Here is a 25,656-nt window from a genome sequence, read left to right on the forward strand (position 1 = left end):
ACAAATGCATGCTTCAATTCAGATCCTGTCAGTGGACAAGCGGATGACATATTCAATGAAGAAGAGGGATAGCTACATTTCAGCTGCAGTGAATGATAAATGAGAGTGGCTCTCCCGGCCCTAATCTCACACATATACGTTTCGTTGCTTTGAGATACCTGAAAAAAGGACATTTATGAAGCATCCAGGCCACTATGCAAATCTTCAAACAGTCCCATTTCCTGTGTGAGATAGGTGATATCATATTTTCCCCCACATTCGCAGTATGATTTTCTTTGCCCACAGTGGGCCTTGATATGATATCTAAGAAGCACTTCACTGACTTATGATTGACAGGCCTGCGGAATAACCCTGTGGATAGGCTGATAAAGGAAAATGTATTACAAGGTGGATATTTGTCTTAAAGCAACAGTCAGGAATATTAAAAGCAAGGGAATTTTATAGGTGTCTTTAGGAAACACTTTATTGGAGTTAGATAAATGCAGGTACGATTTAGCTGAATGGAAAATGCTTCACACAGGGTAGCTGTATTTCAGCACTGTAGACTCATCTGTGAATACTTCCACACACGTTCTCTCACCCTGCAGCCAGAGGTTGTAGATCAGGTTTGATTAGTGTTTCTGTGACTCTAATTGGAGCCTGTGTCCTGTGGCTGTGTGTCAGTTTGGAGTACCACGCTGGGCCCCAGTCCCCCTCACTGCCCTTCACCCTCCTAGCCCTTTTGTCTCGCTCCTCTCCTCTCCCCCTGTTGCCCTACATGCTTATTACTTTTATTTTTTGAATGTCAATATCCACCTCTTTTGCCCTCATCAGAAGCTGAAACATGGTATGAATACAACCAGGGACTAGAGTTAAATTCTCACAAGTATTAGTCATTAATAACAAAAAATATGGTATGTGGTATTTAGACCAAGGACAACGCATAATACTCTGAAAACAACACATACCAAAGGAAAAATGAAAAGCGCCCTAAAAGCAACCATGATTTGAAATGCTAGCAAAACACCTTGAGCCAATTAAAAAAACAAGATATCCGGACATCAAGGAACTTTTTTTTGTCTACCTGAGAAAAAAAAACTATGTCTACAAAGTCAGTATTCTTGCCATGCATCAGTGTCTCTTCCCCTTACCTTATTTTTCCTGGAGAAATGATCCCACTGAATGGCTAGAATTAAAACACCTAACCATCAAAGGTGAAAAACAGGTATTGCACTGCTTAGCTTCAATTACTACATTTGCCTGGACTAATGTTAGTGTGTCAGGATCACAGGGTTCCTATTCTTCCTGCTGATGCCTCACGTCTTAATGTATCAATAAAAAAGACTCACTGTTTTTGCCTGAGCCCATGCATATTTCTGGGATTGTTTTTTTGTCAGGAGTGAATCCCGTCACACAGCAGCTTGCAGAAAAACTTTATGTTGCTTTGTGATGGAAGAAATTCATGTAGTGGCAATGACTTGTTTTCCACTCCAGTTTGGGCAATATTTTGTTGGATCTGGTCACCATTGCCGTGGAGCAAAATAATCAAGGGGCCAAATGCACCAACTGGACACACACCAGGGTGTAACCTTATGCTTGACTTAGAACTGGAAGATATTGCTGACTTCCTCTTACATGCTGTGCAGCAGTTAGACTAACCCGGGGAGTCCACAGGATGCGTGTGCGCCGCGTTTCGACTGCGACACGGCTTTGCTCCGTCCGAGGGCTTACGCCCTGGTCCACAGGACGCGTGCTGGGAGTGTAGCGCCAGCTCAGAGTAGGCAGGATAAGCTAGGTTCACCATAGAGAGAACCCAAAACAAACAACAGGTCACAGAGCCTTTCTGTGGTTGAATTTCTGCTCATTTGGACAGTATTCCATTACTTTTGTGCTTTAATCATCACTGAGTATGCTGCGGAACTGTTAAGTTTCATTTCTGCAGGTTTAGATGAGTTTAATAATAATAATTCTGCTCTACTTTGTTGTTCTGTTACCTTCTGACACAGTTATCATCTTAAAGTCCTGTTGTAGTCGACATGGATCACAGATATGTGGCTGTTTGTAGCTCACATCCATAATCGATGACTATTTCTGATCTGAACAATCTTTAAACGGTCGGGAGTCCGTGTGTGGTGTTTTATTTTGAGATTGGCGGATGTTGCATGCTATCCTCGTGCCTGACTTCCTGTCCAGGTCATTCTTTTCTGTGCGTATTGACGCGTGCTGGGCGCGGGCTCCGTCGAAAATACACTTGAAGTGTATCTCTGGCAGAGCGGCGTGGGGGCACGCTCCCGAGACGGAGCTGAGACGCGCCGCAGCAGCCCTGTGCACCCTAGAGCATTGACTAGAAAGGGAACGTATTGGATGCGCAGGTCACGGCGCAGCCAATACCTAACGCCACGCATCCTGTGGACCTGAGGCTTTAAGCTCTGTCACACGTCAGAAGGAGCAGGCGCAAGTTGAGAAAGTCAGAGTAGTCCGCCTATTTAAGGTGAAAAAGAATCAGTCACAGAACTCTCAAAAAGCACAGTGGCATTACATCTTTGTTTACAGAATGATTAATGAAAATGCATCACAGTGAGAAAGAGTAATTCATGATCTGAGACAATGAGCTAATTTTAAGGTTCATCTTGGCAAGAAAGCAAAGAACTCACCCCTTAACTGCAGCATGCTTTGGACAGCATTGCCCCCTCTCCTGCAGGCGCTATAGCTCTCAGGTTTTATGAAAATTAGGCTCTCTGCTTTGAGCTATCTGTGCCATTCAGTTTTAAGAAAGTCAGGAATTATTTCCAATGATAATGCTGTTTTATAAAGCCAGTTTTGGTTGAGGACCTTACCATTGTTGACCAGTTTTGCAGTGCAAACATGTCTTTGAGTTTTAATGTTTTGTGTTCTTTTTTCTTTTGAATGTTGTTATCCATACCTACTGCAGATATTTTAACAGGAGAAGAGAGTGGATGAAAGCATGTAACTTGGCTACAATCGCTGCCCTGTGAGCGTTTACATGATTGTGATTGTGATTGTACATAATAATGCTGGGTACAGCTACGATTGTTCTCAGTTAAGCTTGGTGCATTCAGCGTAAATCCGAGTGAAAGAACTGATCATAGCTAAGTTCAGCAAACTTAGTTTACAGCTGGCAGTGCTCAGCCCCAGGACTGTAGGCCTTTCACACCAAGTTACTTATTTCTACATTCAAGCAACTTTTTTCTACATTGATGCAATGCAGAAACAGAGAGCATACTAACCTTCTCCTGCCAACCCAAAAAACAGAAAACAGCACATTACTGGTACTCATGAATACATTAACCTGTGAATTTTGGTTTTGGGATAACTTCCATCTTCTTGCAAAAAGTCCTCCTGGCCATTTTCACAAAGAACTCTGGTTTGAATTATGTAAGAGCATCAGTGCACACAACATATAATCAGATAGACCAAAAATGAAAAGAAGAAAACATAGAATTGAATCTCTCAATATTTTGAAATGTCACCAGTAAGAGTTATTGCACCTAAAAAATAATGATAAATGCAATCAGGCATACAGACGGGCCCAGGAGTGAATGATTCTGATGTAAGGAGGCACAAAGTTTGACATGGCACGCTTGGTCTTGTGCTCTCCTCCCCCGATCTACTGTCATCAGCCCGATTCAGACAACACAACTATGTCTAAAGACATGCAGCCCTGTCATTCATATGGAGCAACCCACTGTAATCAGACAGCGAGGGTGCCAACACAAAGGCCTGCGGCAAACCCAAAGTATAGTCATCAGAGAAAATAGTTCAATGTGACTCAACTTTTGCTGCAATGCAATGCAACACTACCCTCAGGGTTAGATTACCTTATACAGCTACATTTCTACTGTTCTACCGCCTCGTACTTTCATTATGAGGATACAGAGATTGATGCTTTTGTAACTTTTGTGTGCAGAAAAAGAAATCACAAAAGTTTTACTCATATTTTAAACATAAGAAACAAACTGCAGAAAGTCTACATCATATTACACTTATTACAGAATCTGTTGTTATGTCATGTAGTGCCAAACACCAGCCAATGCTGCACCATACATTTTTCAAAAGCATTGCTGTTTCTGGTGCACAAAACTTTTTTTTTCTTCTTTTTACCTACTGGCCTTCCCTCCCAACAAGGGGAGGGAGGACAGATGTCCCTGCAGGGAAAGCCCAGCCTCAAGGTTCAGTGAGTTCTATCACTTCGGTCCAGTCACTCTCCTGTCTTCTTTAATCCCTCACCAGCAGGCAGACAGGTAGACTGACCGACACTAAGCAGACAGCTAAGGTCACAGAAAACACAGTATGAGAAACAGCAAATATATATTTATATTTCTGCTATTACACGACCCCACTACCACCATTGCAAATTTTGTTGGGTGAAAAGAGGAGATATTTTTTTAAAGGTTGATGTATAATTTCATCTGTATATTAGTATAAGGGTGATTTAGCAGAGAAATATGTATAGAGAGTGTGAGTTAAAGGAGAAAGATAAGTTAAAGCACACTTTACATTCCTTCCATTAAACTCTGATCACAGGCAGTCATGCACTTCTGAAGAAGCAGTGTTTTCAAAAAGCTTAGTGCTTGAAATGTGCCACTAGAGGGAATTTAAATACACTCAGAGTGAAGAAGAAAAAAAAGAATGTGAATGAAGAATTTAAGGTCAGTTGCAAACCAAAAGTATAAATGCAGAAGTTAAATGTCGACACAAGCTCCCGGCAGCTACAACAACCTACCCCTCTTATCCCTCCCCTGCTCTGCTGTGTTGGCCAGGCAGATATGTGTGGAGGCAGCGCCAGTTTGCCACTGTCACCCAGCAGAATGGGAGTGAGCACTGGAGGCCACCATTGAAATGAATCAGATCCATCACTGTCTGCAGGGGAGAGGAGCCGAGCAGCCTGGCCTCATGCATCAGAGGAGGGGAGGGGGGGGACTTCAATGTGTGCAGCGTATCCAGGCCACACCACTCCATGAAAATTACATTGATTTCATCATTTTTTGGTCCTGTGGGCTAAAGTACGATAAGGATTGTTAGAACAGAGCAGTGTTTCATATCGTTTCATATAGTTTTGGGGGTGTTTGCGGATGGAAACTTCTCTCCTCTTTCGTAAGTGTTACTCCTGACAATCATTGTGTGTACGGCTGTGAACATAAAGGCATGCACACATAAACGTACTGTAGAAATTCTGCAAGAATAAAAGACACACGCACACATTTCCACATAACCTCTAAGGTCACCAAGAAGCCCATTTTCCTTCAGCAGGACTTGAGGTTACTCGCACCGAGACGAATCCTCTTAGTAGCACAGACAAGTGGTTGGTGTTGCTGATGGCTGTGTGATTAAACTCATATCTGAGCTGGAGTACCTGGCTTATTTATACTGCTGTGGTGGCCTTTGCCTTGGGTTAAAATTAGATTTTTGTTAACCTTGGGACAAAGACAGAAAAACACTTCAGTTTGATTAAAGATGGATGGAAGGCTTACAAAACTGGCTCTGCATATTGTTAGAACAACTTTACAAAGCCAGAAGGTCTTTGTGAGCGTGATTCAAAATCTGACAAGTGTGGACCCATTGCTCCAATTCAAGCACAGAAATACAGGTCTTGATTAGTGCAAGGACACTATTTGGGCTTTTTCTCATTTCTCCACATTGTTGTTTCAAGCCTCTTTGTCTCCTTGCTCCTGCATCTGACTGTTACCCAGAAATTGATCTTTGCCCACAATGCTCAATGATTTATTAATTTCTGAAACACATGTTGGGGAGAATCAGGCAGGGATGACACCTTAAAGGTCATATTATGCAAAATCTGCTTTTTAATGGTTCTCTACCTGAAGTATGTGTCCCTGGCATGTCTACAAACCCCCCGGAAATGAAAAAAAAAATCCATTCTGCCCCTGTTCTGATTTCTACACCTTTCTGTAAATGTGTGCTGAAATGAGCCGTTTCAGTTTTCAGTGTTTGTTTTTTTTTACATCACAACATGTTCTGGTCTGTAACAGAAGTCAGAGCTCAGAGCTTGTTCAGCCCATAGACTGTAAAAAAATGTAACTCAACTCCTCCTCTGTTTTTCATTACCTGCACACATGTGTGCTAACAAGGAGCTTAGGAGGGAGGCATGCTAGTTGTAGGCTGTCTTAATAAACACAAAGGTCGGTTTTACTCCCAACGTCTGCAGATTTGAAGATCTAGTGGATGATTTTTATTTTTCATCGTAAAGTGCTAGCGCTAGTTAGCATAGCCACATAGTTACATGTTCGTAGCTGTGTGCCAAGACACACGTCGACATACTGACAAATAAAACAACAAGAAACACAAAATCTGTGACCAATCGTTCAGAAAGGTCCTGCTGCAGGCGCCTCTCCTTCAGGATCAGATTCTGGATCAGATTCAGAGGGTTGAAGTAACGCGGGTCTGTGAGCAGCCGTGTATATTCAGCCAACATGTAAACATTAGATCAACGTGCTGGAGAGCCGAGGGCACATCCACTTCCTGAGGGGGCGTGGTCAGAGAGCTCATTCTCATTTAAAGGTACAGACACAGAAAACAGCCTGTTCTGAGCAGGGCTGAAAAAGAGGGGTTTACAGGCATGCCAAAATCTGATTTCAAAGTGTTTTTTTGAGCAATAAACTTTAAAGAAATGTTTTGGGGTCCTCTTAAACCAATATATTTTGATGAAAAAGAGCATAATATGTCACAGTTAAATTCAGTGTCGAGCTTTATAGCAAAATGCACCTGCCGTGTTTAAAGCTCCTGTTAGTAACTCTCAGATCATGTTGTTTTTGGTGCCCCCTGTGGGAAAAGTTGTGCATCTTATCTCTGATTCTGTTTTCTACATATGTGATTGGCATTGTTTATCAAGAATTCTCAGCATGCTGTTAATGACTTAATTTAACACCCACCTTGCAGCAGTGGTTTCACGCATTTATAATGATATTAGTATAAGATCAGTCAGTCTTCTTACTGATAGTCTTGTTTGCTTAAGTAAGTCATATAGAGGCATATGTATTGATTTGAGACCGTGTCATAACCAGGGAAAAACTCCACATGGGAGCTTTAACTAACATCGCTTTGAATAATGGCCCCAAAGTATAGATTTCTCATTGTGCCTTGACTCCTCTATCCTCCTGTCTCCTCTTTGCCTCCTCGGCTTGTATCTCTGGTGACAGGGACTAGAACGAAAGAGAAATGTAAAAACCAAGAAAGACAAGAGGCTGTGGTCACCTAAATCATAAGATAACAGTTTGTAAAAGAAACAGTGAGTCGAAAGTAGCAAGCTCGCTGATGCTGCATTTCGAAGTCAAAGTATTACTTCATGATTAATTTAATTTGAAATCACACGAATGCAGTTAAGTCCAAAAAGTATCCTTCATAACATTTTCATAAACTGACACAGATGCCTACATACACACACTCTACAGCAGAACAATTAATTTCCTCTCTGCTCTGCTTCCACAGATAGCCCCTGTTTGAAAAACTACCACTCTGCCCCAGATAGTCGAGTGATATGATTGGTCACTGCCAATTTGTTTGAAGCGTTGTAATTTCATCTGTACTTCAGAGACTCTATAAATTATACGTCTATATCTGAGTTCTATTAATATATCCTCACATGTGTTTAAGCAATTAAATTTATGAAAAGTCATTTCAATTCAATTTATTTTTGCCCCCCCTTCCTGAATGTTCTCAATCTTCCACGTTTTTAGGGCACAGGCTGATCCTCGAGTCGGAAACCCAAAGTCCTCTGACTCAATCAGTTACAATAGTTTTGCGATCGAATCTGTGTTAAAGATGATTTCAGGTTTTTTGACACTGGTTATTGTGCCTGATTATTGGCCTCTCAAACATTAGTATTCATCGATTGGATGTTTGTTACTGTAAATTGTTTCTGAGTGCCTCTTTACCCTGTTTGTAGCATTTATTTGTGATAATCTGAAAACAATAAGCAGTATGTTTTTGTAGGTTAAGTCATTTTTTTTTACTGCAGAAATCTTAGTATCAATCTAAAGTATCGTAAAGTAACAAAACATAGATGGACCTGCAGGCCATCCTCTAAATCAGGAGTTCCCAAAGTGTTGGTAGGGACCCCCTGGAGGGTCGTGAAACACAAATGTTGGGTTGTGAGATGTCTTCCAGACATAGTACATTTTTCCCATTATAGTGAAAAAATATTGACAAAAATAGTAGCTACATTTGAAATAAAACCTTGAAAATAGAAAATGTAATGAGTTTTCTGCCTTTCTTTGCTGCCAGATGACTCCTAGGTTTAGGGTTAGTGAAATATTCATTATCAAAAGCATCAGTCGCAGCAGGTTAATTCATAACAGCATAGGAAACACAGCCACATGCTCATATACAGTAGGTAGGCTAATTTTCTGCAGACCAGCTATATGAAGCCATATTAAATCACTTCAGGGGCAGATTGGTCGCGAGTCTTTGGCATCTATATTTTGTGGGTCACAGGCCGAAACGTTTGGGAACCCCGGCTCTAAATGACATGTGAAGTGGATAACATTTAACACCTTGTGTAACTGCCACCATGGGTTGGATTTGTTAGGCATTTTAACATGCAGGAAGCAAGAAAAATGGCAAGTTCAAGGATGTGAGGGACTTCCACAAAGACCAAACTGTGATGGCCAGACTACTGGGTCCGAGCATCTCCAAAACTGCAGCGTTTGTTGTTTTGTTCCTGGTCTGCATAGGTCAGTAACTATCACAAGAGGTCAAAAGGAGGAAAACTGGTGATCCAGGAACATGGTTATAAGCAGCCAAGGCTTACTGATGCTTGAGGAGAGTGAAGCCCCACCTCACAACGTCCAGGACTGAAAGGATGTGCTGCTAACGTCTTGGTGGCAGGATACCACAGCACACCTTCAGAGGTCTTGTGGAGACTGTGTCTCGTCACGTCAGGGCTGTTTCGCCTCTGACCTGACCAGACAGGGGCCTTCACTACATTAGGCAGGTGTTAATGCTAAAACTATTGTTGTGCCTGATTAGAGTAGACTTATTCAATTAATTGATCTTAGCTTGAGTGTGATCTTAGCTATTCAGACCCGCAGATAATCAGCTGCCCTTGTATCTTGCTGTGATAAAACCATTATATGGGCAGAACAAAGGAATCTGTTTATCATAACAAAATATCAGAACGAATTTCAGTATAATGTGGATTATCAGGAAACTAAAACAGCAGCTAATGTGAAGAGATTGTGCCAAAACAATGAGACAGATTTGTATTATCTCTAAAACATTCACCCCCACTCCTCTCCATTTCCCTTTCTTCTTATCCTGTTTCTGAACTTTCACTCCGTGCTGGATGTTAGTTTCTGTCTGTTGCAGCAGCCGTGGCAGTTCATGACATTACAAAGGTATTTATCACACCAGCATCCAGACGCAGAGAAGACAGACTGATGATAAGCATGCTTGTGGCTGGGTCTCATTTCTCTGATTTGAAATTCATCACACCTAAGCGCACGCCTCCCCGTACGTCTGTGATGTAGTTTATGAAGGAGCTCTCCTGCAGACATCAACTATTTTTGACAGACTTGGCTGTCTTGTGGGTTTATTGTTGTCCTTTTTGACAGCGCAACTGCAACCTGCCAATGAGGCACAGGATTAATCAGAGCAACAGAAACTTACACTTCATCTCAAAACCGTTTTCATCCTCACTGCTGTTTGCCGCTGAGGAACTCTGCTTATTCTACATGTCTGAAGATTGAGTTGAATTTCACAGTGTACTATTTTCGCACTTTCTGGTTCTCCACCACGGAGCTCTCATGATAACAAAGAGACAGAGCTTCTGCCCAAGGACAGCAGTGCTATCATTTCAGTCCTTCAATTCAGATATTTCTAACTTTCACTTTTTTTTTGTGCTTGTCTCAGCAGAGCTTTCTCTCAAGTTGGCCTCCAGACATAAATCTAAAGCGTTTATGTAAAACACTCCCCCCTTCTTTTGACCACTTGAAAGACTTTCTAGTCCAGCAACCGCAATTATGTAAATACCATGTGGTTGAAGAAACCATTGCAGAGTGTTCCATTGCATTTAGTCACCTGAAAAGACGTGTTTCTGGTTTTGCGTTTTCTCATTTCCTTAAGCCACTGACATGGTCCTGCAATTATAGAAATGTGCAGTGGTTTCTGCTGCTCCTCAACAAATGAATGAAACAAACAAATGAAAAGTGCTCCTGACATTTACTCCACTGTTGAGGCTTTAATGAAGAACCTGAGAGGATGATAAAATAATCAGAAAAAAATGTTTTAATCTAATTTGATCTCTTTTCTTTGGTTTAAACTTTTGAATAGTTGATAAAAAAATGCATGTTTTATCTTTTGTAGTCTCTTTTTTCATTTGTGGAAAATGAAGGAATCCCAGTTTGGGAAATAAAAAGCCTTTGATCATATCTAAGAGTTTCGTTTAGTTTCATTATTACAAAATAAAATTGAAAAAATTGCAGGGTTTAACTTTTCAGATGTCAGATCATCAGTTCTCTCTAAACAAGAAAACAAACAGCAAATTATATGATATGCAGTGTCAACAACAGTTATATTAACATTCAATGAAAAGGAGACTATAAAAACAAAGTACTAAAACAAAAATGTACATAATCAAGCACTGTCATAAATACATTGGTAATGAAAACAAAAGAAAAAGTAACAATTTCTGTAAACACAATAAATAGACTGTTGTAAAAGAACAGCAAGTCTTCTCTGAAGGTCGCCTTGCAGTCGTTTGAATGGCGCCTCCCACGCCCTCATATAGCTAGAGCAGTCACAGGTGGCTTCAGGTTCCCTCGTCCCCTTCAGGGCAGACTACCATGACCTTTGTTTTGATAGAAAAAACACGAGACAATTACAGCCTTTAAAGCAGACCTGGTTGCCTGGATGCTGCAGCTATAGGAATAATAGAAAATAGGACTCCAGTTCTATTTTGTCAGTTCTCACTTGAGCCATTATTATTTTTTATTTATATCTATTTGGGGGGGTTGCCTTTAGCGGATAGGACAGCTGAGGAGAGACAGGAAATGTGAGAGCAGAGAGTGGGGGAGGACATGTAGTAAATGGTCAAGACTGGAATCAAACCTGCAGCCTCTGGGATGGGGGCTATAGCCTCTGTACATGGGGCGCGCTTAGACGACTTGGTCAACGACGTACTTGGTCTATTATTAAGAGGGACAATGGATGCCACAATCATTTGCATTGTGCTGCTAGATATGAAATGCAAGGACCAATGCAAGAAGAGCAAAAGTGAAAGCATTTGTCAAATAAATGTTCATTAAAGGTGAGCACAGTAAGTCTGCATAAGATCCTTAATCTCAGGGTTGTGTGTTCAAGCCCGACATGGGGACACAATGTTGGGGCTGGGGTTCCGTAGCAGAGTGAGTCGTCTCTCAATTAGAAGGCTGGCGGTTTGATTCCAGTAAAGACACTGAACCCCAAATTGTTCCTCCAAATTTGTAGCCTGACATGATGACATGGGTTAATGTTTCATACAGCAGAGGGCGGAATCAATGCTGTGAACGATGCATCAAATATACATAACACAGGGGTTGATTAAAAGCAGAGTTAAAGAAAAATAACCTTGAAATATTTCTGTGGTTTATCTTCGGCTATGTTCAATGTTGTGCGTAATGATAACCAACCTTACTGTTCTTCCAACCAACCATTACGAACATGGTCAGGTAATAGGCGAGCTGAAACAGGGTTTTATTATTGATGGGAAGCAGCAGGGGTTCAGGAGAAAGATCAAAGCAGCAGAGACCTTATCCCCTGTGGTCATGTTCGCTTCGTTGCATCATAGTAGCTTGCAGAAACAGAAGCTTGGTTAACTTTGTGCAGAGAGTAGATATAACTACTTAGTGTTATTTTATTAAAGAGCACCAAAGTTGTCTCCTCAACATACCAATGTCCCCTGTTTGTAATCCTTTCCAAAAGCAGTGCTGTTAGTCACTGCTGGAACGTTTATGCAAAGAGACAAGGGGGAAGGAAGTGGCTGCTCCGAACAAAAGATGTTGCTGGACGAGAGAAGGGCTGATCGATAGAGTCTTGAGAGAGCTATCAATCAGAGCCCCGGCCTAGTAAATTATGGTTTTATTAGTATCGAGCTGACCACTGCTGGGAGAGACCTTAAGACGCTGAGATGCCGGGGCATATCCGAGGCTAGAGAAGGGGAGGGATATCTGTGCCGACCTCCCCAACCCCACCCCAATTTAATATGGACGGATCGTAGTCCAGTTAGATCATGACATGTAGGAACATCAGCTCCTCCTGTTGTCATAACAAATGGCAGTGATTCATGGAAAAAGGATAGAGTAAGACTATAGAGTGGTGCACTCTGGGATATGCAGTTTAGAATAAAACTGTGACTAAATTGGGGAAAGTAGATCACAGAGCTGCAGAAATGCAATTCCAGTGCTGCTGGGCCCTCATTCCCAGCCGCCTCTCTGAGGACTAACTCATTTTAGAGCGGCAGGGGAAACTCAATAGGACCAATTGAGAAAATAATATATTGAATCTGGTGGTTGAGTGGGCTGCTCAGGCTCAGCTGAAGACTGCAGAGGTGAAGTGTGTTTCAGTGTCTTCAAACCCCAAGTCTTCTGATGCAACAGTAAATACATGCACAAACTATTATTCCTTTAACTTAGCAGCATAGAACAAGGTATGTTCGTTCATTGGCTGTTCAGAATCCCTTTGTTAGGTTTTAAACTTTGCGGATTAAATTTTTTTTTAAATCCAACAGGTTTAAACCGGTAATATAGATCCCCACTGAAGAGAGGTGAATAAGATAGAAGCTATTCAATTTAGAGAAGTGACAGGAACAAGGAAACGAGTTGGGAAAGTGCCAGATTCATGTGTGACCTCATATGTGTTGCAAATTCTCAAAAGTTAACCTAAAGTGTTCAGAGTTATGTCATAAACAAAGCATGTTTTTGAAAATTGTGGCACCTCCTATGGAAAAACCTCTTAACACTTTGCTTATTTTGTTATGTACATGTGTAGGTCCTGTTTTCTGACTAACAAAAATATCCTGTTGTCTTTTGACTCTTACATTTATCACTCACTGTGGAGTGTTGCTGCTGAAAAAATGTAAAAAAAAAACAAAACAAAAAAACGGTGTAAGTGCTCAAAGTTGTAATCAGTGCAGCATGAACTTCAGCATCTCTATGGGGCGACTGTCTACTGACTGACCTAAATCAGCATCCTGGGACCATCCCTCATTTTTTTTTCTTTTTTTTTTCTTTACATACTTTATTAATCCCATGGGGGAAATTCAATTTTTCCACTCTTGTTATTTTTTGGTCATGCTACACAGTTTTTGACATGGATCAGCCATCAACCAGCGCATCTCGAGCAGTTGGGGGTTCGGTGCCCTCGGCAGTGCCCAGGCAAGTGAACCAACACTTTGTCCATGGTGGGACTTGAACCAGCAACCCTCCAGTTCCCTATGGACTGAGCTACTGCTGTCCCCAATTCTGGTGCTGCTATGAAGCCTGTCAATCCAACAGCTGTTGTGATATTTCATTCAAACCTCAAGTGGGTAAAACGTCAACAAATCTATTGGATATATAATTATGTCATTTGGCGAGTCACTGGGTCATAATTTAAATAACAACATTGTATCACCTTCAGTATTAGATTATGCTAAGTGCAGTTTAATAAACCTTAGGATGCAAACACATTTAAAGTAAAGTTTAATAACGGCCTCTTTAGATTTTAGATGTGCACACATATTATAGTCATATAGGCCTTCTGTAGATGCCCATAATTTCACATGTCAAAGGCACCAAGACAATCGGCCCATTGAGTCCTAAGTTTGAGAGACCGAAGGGGTGGGCGAGTTAAATCCAATTGGGAAATGTTTTATTGCTCATTTCTCATCTTTGTGATTGTTTTGTGAAATTGAAGTTTTGCTAAGACTCCAAAAAGACCTGGGCACCCACTTTGGGAAGCACTGGCATTAGAGGAGGCTCTAGGTGGATGTGAGAAGTTAATGAAAACGGGGTATCTAGCCAGCAGAGAGGTGAGTTGTGCCCAGGGCAGGATGCAGCAGCTTAAGGTTGGTAATTACAGCATTATGGTGGAGGTTGACTGGATTAGGGCCATGGCAACGGACTGAGACCAGGATAGAAGGCCAGGAAATGGCCGTGGACTAGGCATTATTAGCCTTAGTTGACAGCTTAAGACCAGCCCTGTCAACAAACCGCTTCTTCCCCCTCTCTGAGGACTCAAGGTCAGGCAGATGCTGATGCAAAGGCAAAGCATATTTGTGCACGAGTCTGCATTTACCACAGATATGGATAAACACAAACACATGCGCTCCCACGCTACATTCACACGTAGAGAAAAGCAGCTTTACCTTGAACACACAAACACACAGGTGTGCTTAGCGAGTCCAGAGGGAGCTGAGTAGCAGATGATCTTGACTGGGCTCAGTGTAAGTCACAATGCTCTGCTCTCTCCCTCAGTCAACAGGATAATCCACTCTGAAAATGACTAGATTAAGGCAGATTAAACACATGATGAGGTGATGAGAGCCACAGTGAGAAGGCACTAAATTCTCAACAAAGAGGCTGAAAAACCTGAAGGAGCACATTCACTTTGGGACAGCTAAGCTCTTTGATCAACTTGTGTTGCTGTTTTACAGATTTGAACACTTTGAAACCCTAAGCATTTATTTTAATGTGGATTTTCTGTTTATTCTCTGATATTAAACTTTAAATTTTTTTTTATTTTCTAAGCAACCTTAATAATCAATGCTCATGCTAAATACCTTTTTTTCCTGTTGTTTATTTATGTTCTGCATAAATCATTGTTCTTCTGCAGGTTTGCATCTCTTCCTGAACATTTTTTTTTCAATTAGTACTGCGATGATTAATGTCAGGTGACAGCAGAGTCTAGTCTACATCAAAATATCACATAAATTGTCATGCAGTAGTCAGACCAGGCAGTCAAACACCCACAAGTCGGTAAACACCAAAGCATTAGCATGCACAGACGCAGACTTAATTAATACTGGATACACAAAGATTAAATTGCTGCCATTTTGCCTCTGTGTTAACTAGATTCCAAAGTCTATTTGCCATAAAAGCCAATGAATACTTTTAAAATAAGCCCATTCAGCTCACAAAGATAGAGAGAGGTAGTGACATAGTTGTCTCTCTGAGATAAATTCTTCTTGACACGTTCTCTTCAAAGTTTTCATATCATTCGGTTTCAGCTGCTTCACTCTATTCCCCTCTGTCCACGCATTTTCTTACCTTAAACCCTCCATCTTACTTCATTTCAGCTCCTGACAAGTCTCCTCCAGATCTGAAAGAGATTAAAAAGTGCAGACAGGGGTTGAGTAAGAGAGAGCAGCGAGTAAAATAAATCTTCATTTCGACAATTTGAACCTTATTGAGTCTGAATCATCCAGGGACATGCTTTTTATTATACGGCTGGCAGTGGCCGTGGCTCTGATTGTAATTGTGTTGACCCAGCCCCCTTTCTCTGTCTCTCACACGCACACACACACTGTCTTTCCCTCCTCGCTCTTATCAACGCGCTGTTCCGATAAAGTCCTGCGCTCTCAACCTCATTAAACCTCTCATTTATATTAAACAGCCGATAAGTCCTTCTAACCTGGTATGCGTCTCCCAGGGCACACTACTCCCACGAGAAGGCGACTTGGCAGCACCCACACAGCACTGTAGTCTTGGCTGCCACAACCCCACAAATCCTCCCTTTTCTTGTTATTCCTTCTATTTATTTACCGAAAAACCCTCTCCTACTCTTCCTCCTAACTCCAGTCTTCCTGCTGCGGTTGTTGTCTGATCTTTCACTCCCTTTCTCTTGGCTGGGAGCCAGTGGAGTGTTGTGAGACATCAATATTAGCCAGGGCCTCCTGGTTTAAAGCATGCTTGAGGTACAGAGTTGAACTATCTAGCTGTGAGGGAGCTATCTGTAATAGGTTGTGTACAGGGAGTTCAGTGCATTCCCGCAGCTGCCCACAGGCTGATATGGAGCGTTGTGGGAAATAAAGTCAAGGCCTAAGCTTGATTCTTTAACTCTCTGCACGTGGATGTGAGAAATTTCTTTTTTTTCTTCTTCCTGAGAAACATTTGGTGGCTCTTTGGTTTCGGCCCTAAAAATACCACATTTATCAGAGTATTGACTGATGAAAACTGGACACAGTATCCGGGTCCAATGGTCCCAGACCAAAAGACTAACTGCTAACCGTGTCCCCCCCCTGTCAGGACTGACTCGTGCAGAGCGTACAGTAGGCTCAATAACCAGCAGTGTAGCATATCGACCACATGGCAAATGTCACTGGTCCATTTACTGAGGTTTATTGTTAGAGGCAGCTGTCTATCGGACTATGGGAAATCCATGGAGCTTTATCCAGCTCGCACTACTACAGGAGCTGTTTCACACTGCTGAGCCAGAAAATACCCATATAAGCCGAGATGGACGCTGGAGCCCCGATTTCATGTTTCTGCAGTATTGATAGCATCTTATCAGGACTGTAGACCCTTGTTTTCTTCTGTGCATCAAGTTGACTATGCGTGAATTACTTCCTTTATGTTAGTGTCAACTGAAGGGCTTTATCCTGCAAATTAAGTGTCCATAGAAATCCTATTGATGGATGTCTCTTTTCCACTTGTTTGCTCATGTTAGCTGACACTCATATGGAAATACTACTACTAAAAAGCAGCAGCCCTCAGGAAAAACATAAAGCCATGGAAGGGGTAAAAATGGTCGTTCCCCAAGTTACAAGACAAGCAAACCCTGTTTGAGCTCATACAAATTTGTCATCTTTTCATTCAAGTGGTGTAGAGAATTTTCCATAACCCATCTGTTCTAATGATATAGAGTTATGCATAGTTAGACATAGTCAGGGGTGTGGCCAATTTGACTGACAGATTGACACTTAGTAGCTATTTGCCAGGCAGCAAAGGCACGGTTTTAGAAACCCTGAAGTAGGTAATGAATAGGGATGGGCAATAATTTCCGAATATTTAAATATTTGTTCACTCTGTAAAAATCGAATAGTTACCACCGATTTTATTTTCTCATTTTAAAAGTATAATTTTTCATTGTTTATAGAGGTACCTGGTTGTAATACAGTATTCCTGCCAGACGGTGGCTATAGAGCGTCTTAAAGCTGTTTGCTACCTGCATTAGCAAACAGAAGAAGAAGAATGCTAACTGTATTAAATAGCAAAAGAAGAAGAAAACATTTGCGACAGTCGCAGCGATTTTCTTCGTTTCTGAATCTTACACAACATCAAACCAAGCGGCAACCTCCAGTCTCAAACTATGAAGCCCATGCAGAAGAGCTATAAACTGCAATTCATCGAGAATCCACTTGAGGCTGGCTGCAAAAACACCAGAAACAACATAGACACCAATTTAAAAAAGGCGATCTTTGCAGCATTAATAAACATGTTTACAGCCTGGTTCAAAAAAAGGTTTGGCTCTAGGTAGATAATTTCTCTATTGGCACACACTGTGTGATTTTTTTTCTAACGCAACGGTTCAGGAGATATTAAGATTACGAGTTTTTGCCCAAATAAGGACATGACTGACATGACTCCCGGACAGGAACACATAGCTGTTGGCGAGGAGGCTCAAACTCTGCCTCTTTATGTCACACTATGCCTGGTTGAGTTCCACATTACCAATATGGCTGCCGCCATCGATTGGCTTCAAAACAGCGCTCAGGAACAGATGGGTGACGTCACGAATACTACGTCCATTATTTATACTGTCTATGCTTCAAACGTATTTCCAGAGACTGAGCATGGCTGTGAAATTTAAACATACACGCCACGCTGCAGCATCACAGAAACACCGACATAAAGATCGAGACAGACACTGTCAGTGCCCTCTACTAGCAGCAACTAGTCCTGCTGCTGGTTAACGTAATTGCCACACAAACGAGCTGTTAATGGGAGGTGTGTGTGTGTGTGTTTGTGTCTGTGGTGGGGGGGATTATTCGAAAAATCGTTGAATAGATGCCAATGATTATCCAATAGTATTTTGGCTTGAAATGCCCATCCCTAGTAATGAATTAATATTTCTAAATGTAGGTCACTTATGGTCTTACATGCTGTCATATTTGTAGAAAAGTATCACCAGTTGCTAAATATGGTGACAGCAAATTTGACTATATTCTGTTAAATGTCGATGTAGGAACAGTAATTGTATTTTTTTATGAATCACTCAAACATTTTGGTTACAAAAGTCAATTTACCACAAATGTATATGGGTACCATCATTTTTCTATTGGCCTGTTTAAGGGCAATTCCAGTAAGTTAACCATAGGCCTGGACAGACTGTGTCACTCATGTGAGTTAAATTCTACAAATATAAAAAAAGGAACTCAGATACATGTAAAAATGCCAAATACAATTTAAAAAACTTGAAGTGTTTTTTTTCAGACAATACTATTTGTCAGGCGACATGTACGAATTGATTGGGACTCTTTTCGTAAGTCTCCTGATTTTTCCTTCTCTGTCTTGTCTCTGTAGGAAACACCCAGCAGTGCTTCTGTATCAGAGCATTCAGCAAACTCTTTACTGGACAGCCACGAGCGCCGGATTTCACACTCCCTGTACGACACCATTGAAGACTTGGACAACCTCTCTACACCTCGGACTAATATCCTCGGACGCGCTGGTGAGTCATATATCAGCACTTTTCTCCCACCTTCCCACTTAGGACCTTTGAGTCTTTTCCAACCTTTGTGGCAAAGTGACTCCACAAATTGAATGATCGCTTTTTGTCAGTCACTCCCAATTCACCTCGATGGGAAGTGTGGTTGACCTGCTGACCTCCAGCTCCTTGGATGTATTTTTTCTTTGAACTTGTGCTCTCTGTTAACTGACATCCTCTGATCAATTCTAACTCCAACCAAGCTCCTCTGATGTGTTTCCTCAAACCCCCAACCAGCATTACCTTCAAACCCTAATCGCCCCCCCATCACCCTGCATCCCAAGGTACGCTATTTCACTATTCAAACCTCTCAGGGATTAACGTCATCTCCAATCCTCACTCCCTTCAATCCTCTCCCAACTGGCTTCACTCGGTTCAATTCCCATTCGACGCAGTTGACATCAGCACGCTCAGATCTCATCTCCTCAGGTGTATTAGAATTGGCAATTCAATCCTCGGCCAGTCACTGCTGTCATCTCAACATCGATGGACCTTTCACATATGCAAACATGTAGGAGCTGAAGGTGATTGCATCAGAGAAGGGAGGGCATGTATGTGGGGGATTATAGAGTGTACATCAGCTCACTGGTGGATGTCATGCTCTTGTTCTCCTTTTACATTGCCTTTACTTCACCTCAATCCCATGCTTCTTGTCTCTTTTTTTCTGCTTCACATCCCTGTTTATTACCCATCCTTAAACTTCAAATAACCTTTTAGTTTATTTCTGGTTAACCGTCTGTTCCCAATGCTGCTTTCTTGAAATAAATAATGCTCCTTTACCATACTCAATATTTGGCTGCTCCAAAGGTAAGACATCTTTGTTCTTCTCATTGGCAGACTTTTTTTTTTGCTGTTTGCAGCAATTTTTTTTGTCATCTTAAAAAAGCTGCCAACTTCTTGATTGTAGCACACAGAACCCCCCCCCCCAACTTCATATCCCTGATAATGCAAATAAGGACATTACAATGTTTAACATGACATTCCTCTGAACACATACACTAGATGATTCCATACCACACCATGTATGCAGGGTTCCCACACGTCCTGGAAAACCTGGAAAATGGGAGAAAAAGTCAAATGTCCTGGAAAATCACATATAGCCCCGGAAAATTATTCCACCTTGACTGCGTGCGACCTGACCCAATTAACAAAACACATCCCCATTCACTGAATGTTGAGTGCATGCTGTGCTGGAAAAGACAGCGACACTGCAAACTTTTTTCACATCTTTTCTCCTTTACTTCATAACCATGCATTCACAGAAAACAGGGGTATATTGTCTAGTTTGATGGTACATTAACCTTGTAGAGTGCTCTTTTGATTCAAAGAGTCTTATATTTAAGTTATAGTGTGACCAGTGGAGTCGGGCAGAGAACTTGGGGGTCTGTGCCTCACAACTTTCTCTGCAGATTGAGAGCTCAGTTACTGTACTCAAGCTCAGTGATTAGGGTTAGGTTAGGGCTAGGGTAGTGATTAAGGTTAAGGTTAAGATCAGGGTTAGGGTTAGAGTTGTGATTAGGGTTATGGTTAGGGTTAGGGTTAGGATTAGGGTTAGGGTTATGATTAGGCTTAGGGTTAGGGCTAGGATTAGGGTTAGGGTTAGGATTAGGGTTATGATTAGGGTTAGGGTTAGGATTAGGGTTAGGGTTAGGGTTAGGATTAGGGTTAGGATTAGGGTTAGGGTTATGATTAGGGTTAGGGTTAGGGCTAGGGTTAGGGTTAGGGCTAGGATTAGGGCTAGGGTTAGGATTAGGGTTAGGATTAGGGTTAGGGTTAGGATTATGGTTAGGATTAGGGCTAGGATTAGGGTTAGGGTTAGGATTAGGGTTAGGGCTAGGATTAGGGTTAGGGTAAGGATTAGGGTTAGGTCTAGGATTAGGGTTAGGATTAGGGTTAGGATTAGGGCTAGGATTAGGGTTAGGGTTAGGACTAGGATTAGGGTTAGGATTAGGGTTAGGTTTAGGGTTAGGATTAGGGTTAGGGCTAGGATTAGGGTTAGGGCTAGGATTAGGTTTAGGGTTAGGGTTAGGATTAGGATTAGGGTTAGGATTAGGGTTAGGGTTAGGATTAGGATTAGGGTTAGGGTTAGGGCTAGGATTAGGGTTAGGGCTAGGATTAGGTTTAGGGTTAGGATTAGGATTAGGGTTAGGATTAGGGTTAGGGTTAGGGTTAGGATAAGGGTTAGGGTTAGGGTTAGGATTAGGATTAGGGTTAGGGTTAGGGTTAGGATTAGGGTCAGGGTTAGGGTTAGGGTTAGGATTAGGATTAGGGTCAGGGTTAGTGTTAGGGGTAGGGCTAGGGTTAGGGTTAGGGTTGGGGTTAGGATTAGGGTTAGGGTTAGGGTTAGGATTAGGGTTAGGATTAGGGTTAGGGTTAGGGTTAGGGTTAGGATTAGGGTTAGGGTTAGGGTTAGGGTTAAGATTAGGGTTAGGGTTAGGGTTAGGATTAGGATTAGGATTAGGTTTAGGGTTAGGATTAGGATTAGGGTTAGGATTAGGGTTAGGGTTAGGGTTAGGATAAGGGTTAGGGTTAGGGTAAGGGTTAGGATTAGGATTAGGGTTAGGGTTAGGGTTAGGATTAGGGTCAGGGTTAGGGTTAGGATTAGGATTAGGGTCAGGGTTAGGATTAGGGTTAGTGTTAGGGGTAGGGCTAGGGTTAGGGTTAGGGTTGGGGTTAGGATTAGGGTTAGGGTTAGGGTTAGGATTAGGGTTAGGATTAGGGTTAGGGTTAGGGTTAGGATTAGGGTTAGGGTTAGGGTTAGGGTTAGGGTTAAGATTAGGGTTAGGGTTAGGGTTAGGGTTAGGATTAGGATTAGGGTTAGGGTTAGGGTTAGGATTAGGGTTAGGGTTAGGGTTAGGATTAGGGGTAGGGTTAGGGTTAGGGTTAGGATTAGGGTTAGGGTTAGGATTAGGGTTAGGGTTAGGATTAGGGGTAGGGGTAGGGTTAGGGTTAGGGTTAGGGTTAGGGTTAGGATTAGGGTTAGGGTTAGGATTAGGGTTAGGGGTAGGGTTAGGGTTAGGATTAGGGTTAGGGTTAGGATTAGGGTTAGGGTTAGGGTTAGGGTTAGGATTAGGGTTAGGGTTAGGGTTAGGGTTAGGGTTAGGATTAGGGTTAGGGTTAGGATTAGGGTTAGGATTAGGATTAGGGTTAGGATTAGGGTTAGGGTTAGGGTTAGGGTTAGGATTAGGGTTAGGGTTAGGATTAGGATTAGGGTTAGGGTTAGGGTTAGGAATCGGGGTAGGGGTAGGGGTAGGGTTAGGGTTAGGGTTAGGGTTAAGATTAGGGTTAGGGTTAGGGTTAGGATTAGGGTTAGGGTTAGGGTTAGGATTAGGGTTAGGGTTAGGGTTAGGATTAGGGTTAGGGTTAGGGTTAGGGTTAGGATTAGGGTTAGGGGTAGGGTTAGGGTTAGGGTTAGGATTAGGGTTAGGATTAGGATTAGGGTTAGGGTTAGGATTAGGGTTAGGATTAGGGTTAGGGTTAGGGTTAGGGTTAAGATTAGGGTTAGGGTTAGGGTTAGGATTAGGGTTAGGGTTAGGGTTAGGATTAGGGTTAGGGTTAGGGTTAGGGTTAGGGTTAAGATTAGGGTTAGGGTTAGGGTTAGGATTAGGGTTAGGGTTAGGGTTAGGGTTAGGATTAGGGTTAGGGTTAGGGTTGCGATTAGGGTTAGGATTAGAACCAGAACCAAACCCAAGCAAAACCGAACCAGAACCGAACCAGACCCGAACCAGAACCAAACCAGAACTGTACCAGAACTGAACCATAACCGAGCCCGAACAGAATCAGAGCCATACCAGAACCATACCAGTACCGTACCAGAACCGAACCAGAACAGAACCGTACCAGAACAGAACCGAACCAGAACCGTAACAGAACCAAACCGAACCAGAACCGAACTCAAGCAAACAGAACAAGACCCAACTCAAGTAAACAGAAACAGAACCAACTCAAGCAATCAGAACCAGAACCAAACTTGAGTAAACAGAACAAGAACCAGAACCAAACTCATGCAAACAGAACCAGAACCAAACCCAATCATAACCAAACCAGACCCAAACCGGTCCGAACCAGAACCGTACCATAACCGAACCGGAACCGAACCAGAACCGAACCAGAACCGAACCGAATCAGAACCATACCATTACCGTTCCAGAGCCGAACCAGAACTTACTAGAACCGAACCAGAACCGTACCGGAACCGTACCAGAACAGAACCGAACCAGAACCGAACTGAACCAGAACTGTATCATTACTGAACCAGACACGAACCAGAACCGACCCAGAACCGTAACATAACTGAACCAGAACCGAACCGAATCAGAACCATACCAGTACCGTACCAGAACCAAACCAGAACGTACTAGAACCGAACCAGAACCGTACCTAAACCGAACCGAACCGAACCAGAACCGTATCATAACTGAACCAGAACCGTACCAGAACCAAACCAGAACCGAACCAGAACGTACTAGAATCGAACCGGAACAATACCGGAACCGTACCAGAACCAAACCAGAACAGAACCGAACCAGAACTGTATCATAACTGAACCAGACCCGAACCAGCACCGAACCAGAACCGTATCATAACTGAACCAGAACCGAACCGTATCAGAACCGAATCAGAACCATACCAATACCGTACCAGAACCGAACCAGAACCGTTCCAGAACCGAACCAGAACAGTTCCAGAACCGAACCAGACCCAGACCAGAACCGAACCAAACCAAACTCAAGTAAAAAGAAACCAGAACCAAACTCGAGCAAACAGAACCAGAACCAAACTCGAGCAAACAGAACCAGAACCAGAACCAAACTCAAGCAAACAGAACCAGGACTAAACTTGAGTCCTCCATTGGTTGGCATTGAGAAAAATCAGATGCCTCAGCTTGGATGAGCTGATCTGATTTCTCCTCTCAGTGAGTATTTGCCCGGTCTTCAAGAAGACTTACTCTGAAGGATCAGATGAAGCCAGGATACACAGCCTCCCCTCCATCACCTGTATCCTCTATCCTCACGTGTGATTGGCCGCATGGCCGCCATGCTGACCAATCAAAACGAAGTCCTGCTGTGAGCCAAGCTGGGACTGAGCACTGAGAGAGCTAAGCAGCTAAAGGGGAAAAACTTGGAGCCGGCTTTGTCTCGATGCGAGCCGGCTCTTCTGATTCACTATAAAGCATCAGCTCTCAGAGCCGCAGCTTTTGATCATGACACATCACTAATGTGCTTAATCTGTGTTACAATTATGAGGGGGTCCTTAGACAATTTTCTCACCTGTAAGGGGTCTCTGGCTCCAAAAAGTTTCAGAACCCCTGCTCTAGCTAGTAGGAGTGCAAACTCCCGATAGTGAAAACAAACGGAACAAAAAGAGCGACACAGCTGCACAGAAACTCCACGTTGTAGACATCCCTGATCATAATAGACATCGCCATGCAGGAAGACAGTTTACATTTTTTTAAATCTCTGAGAGATCTTCAAATACAGAGTGCGTCTTTACACCAGTATGATTTTTTCAGAGTTTACGGTAACTCAAATAAAAAAATGTGACATTTGCTTTGTTTTATATCGACCACTTAGCAGGATGAATATCATGATTAAGCAGGTATATTTTGAGTTTGAGTTGAGTTGAGAAACATTTGGTCATATGGCCATTTTTGTCATTCAGTTCTATTTAGGTCATTAATGCACTGATCCTCTGATCATTACTATTATTTAATTATTTCAGTAAGGCAGCTTCCTGATTCCTTTGCAGGCTCTTTTGTTTTTTTCTTAGCTCATTTTATATTTTTGAGAAAAGAGAAAGCTGAGATGTTGCCCATCATTGTTACTTGGTTGCACTAATAAAGTGAAGTGCTGTACAGCTGTGGTTGCATTATTCTATTATCAATTTGCCATAATTTTTAAGGATGTAAGAGATGATTTCATTGATAGCCATAAACTACATGTCTTTCATTGTAGACTTCCACTGAGAGGAACATATTAGACTATTTAGGAGCTAAATTAGGAACTAAATTTAGACTGTCATACCAGCTTGATCATCAATAAAAATGTCCTGGAAAATGATCTCTGGCAAAGAGTGGGAACCCTGTGTATGATTTCCCTGTGACAATTCAACAGACGAGATCTTTCAGAAACTCACGTGATCAATCGGGACATGAGAGGATAAACATTATCATCTCGCGTTTTTTCTGTTTTGCAGCAAATAACACAAAAGAAGAATAAATCAGCCTTTAGAGTAAGGGTCGAGGAGCAAACTGGCTTTGAGGACAGGGGGAGACAACTCTTACACACCGGGGTTATAGAGGAACAGGTGATACATTAAAGTCACAGGTGAAAAAACAATAAAGGCAGGGCAAACACAAAACAGTACACACAATATACATAAGACATAAAGAGAAATTACAAAATACATTTGTAAAAGGATGAATGGACACTCGGATAAAATAATACAAAACAAAAGAAACAGTGATGAATTACAGTTGGCTCCATCATTTACCTGGCAGTCAGTTTGTCTCTGTTACTGTCTCCTCTACCCGTTAAGTGAAAACTCTGTCACTCCCCAATTTTGTCTTCTTTGTACATAATGTTGAGGTGGAAAACAGACGGCCTGCTTCTCCCCTTTCCTCCCCTCCCCCAACTCCATCACACGTCTACCTTCCTCTGCCTGGATGGAGTGAATTTGTAATCTGTCAATGATCCACACTTTTTCCCTCTCTGCCCTTATCCCATTGGTTATCCCGTTTCTTTCCCCCTATCTCCCCCAGCGCGGTGCCACTCTGCCACTGATCACAGAAGATCAGAGGCTGTGTCAGAGGCATCTGATGGTTAATTAAGCCTCCAGATCAATAGGGCTTGCCCCTGACACTCTGTCTCCCTCTGTCTCTCCCTTCCTCTCTCTCCCCTTCTTTTTTATTTTTACCTCTTTCATCTCGTCTTTCTCCTCCTTCCCAAATCAAATGTTCCCAAATTGGTTGGGTTTTCCTCT

General features: G+C 42.2%; 1 protein-coding gene and 1 long non-coding RNA gene across 4 annotated transcripts in view; one reads left to right on the top strand and one right to left on the bottom strand.

Moving 5' to 3' along the window:
* LOC117828608 (partitioning defective 3 homolog) overlaps positions 1-25,656 on the top strand; it is a 465,785-nt gene that overhangs the window by 265,036 nt on the left and 175,093 nt on the right. For both annotated transcript variants that reach the window (XM_034705788.1, XM_034705789.1), the window contains exon 15: positions 18,492-18,639. In XM_034705788.1, the coding sequence (XP_034561679.1) occupies positions 18,492-18,639 (148 nt within the window). The remainder of the gene's footprint in view (positions 1-18,491; positions 18,640-25,656) is intronic.
* Positions 10,584-15,696, bottom strand: LOC117828610. 2 transcript variants are annotated; one of them, XR_004634461.1, is made up of 4 exons: positions 15,601-15,696; positions 15,237-15,288; positions 14,336-14,472; positions 10,584-10,801 (listed from the first exon to the last, which is right to left on the bottom strand). It is a non-coding gene; the product is annotated as an uncharacterized LOC117828610 (long non-coding RNA). The 2 variants fall into 2 exon arrangements; XR_004634460.1 differs by lacking the exon at positions 15,601-15,696 and having other exon boundaries at positions 15,237-15,348.

This window comes from Notolabrus celidotus, chromosome 17 (assembly GCF_009762535.1).
Source record: "Notolabrus celidotus isolate fNotCel1 chromosome 17, fNotCel1.pri, whole genome shotgun sequence".
Lineage (NCBI taxonomy): Eukaryota > Metazoa > Chordata > Actinopteri > Labriformes > Labridae > Notolabrus > Notolabrus celidotus.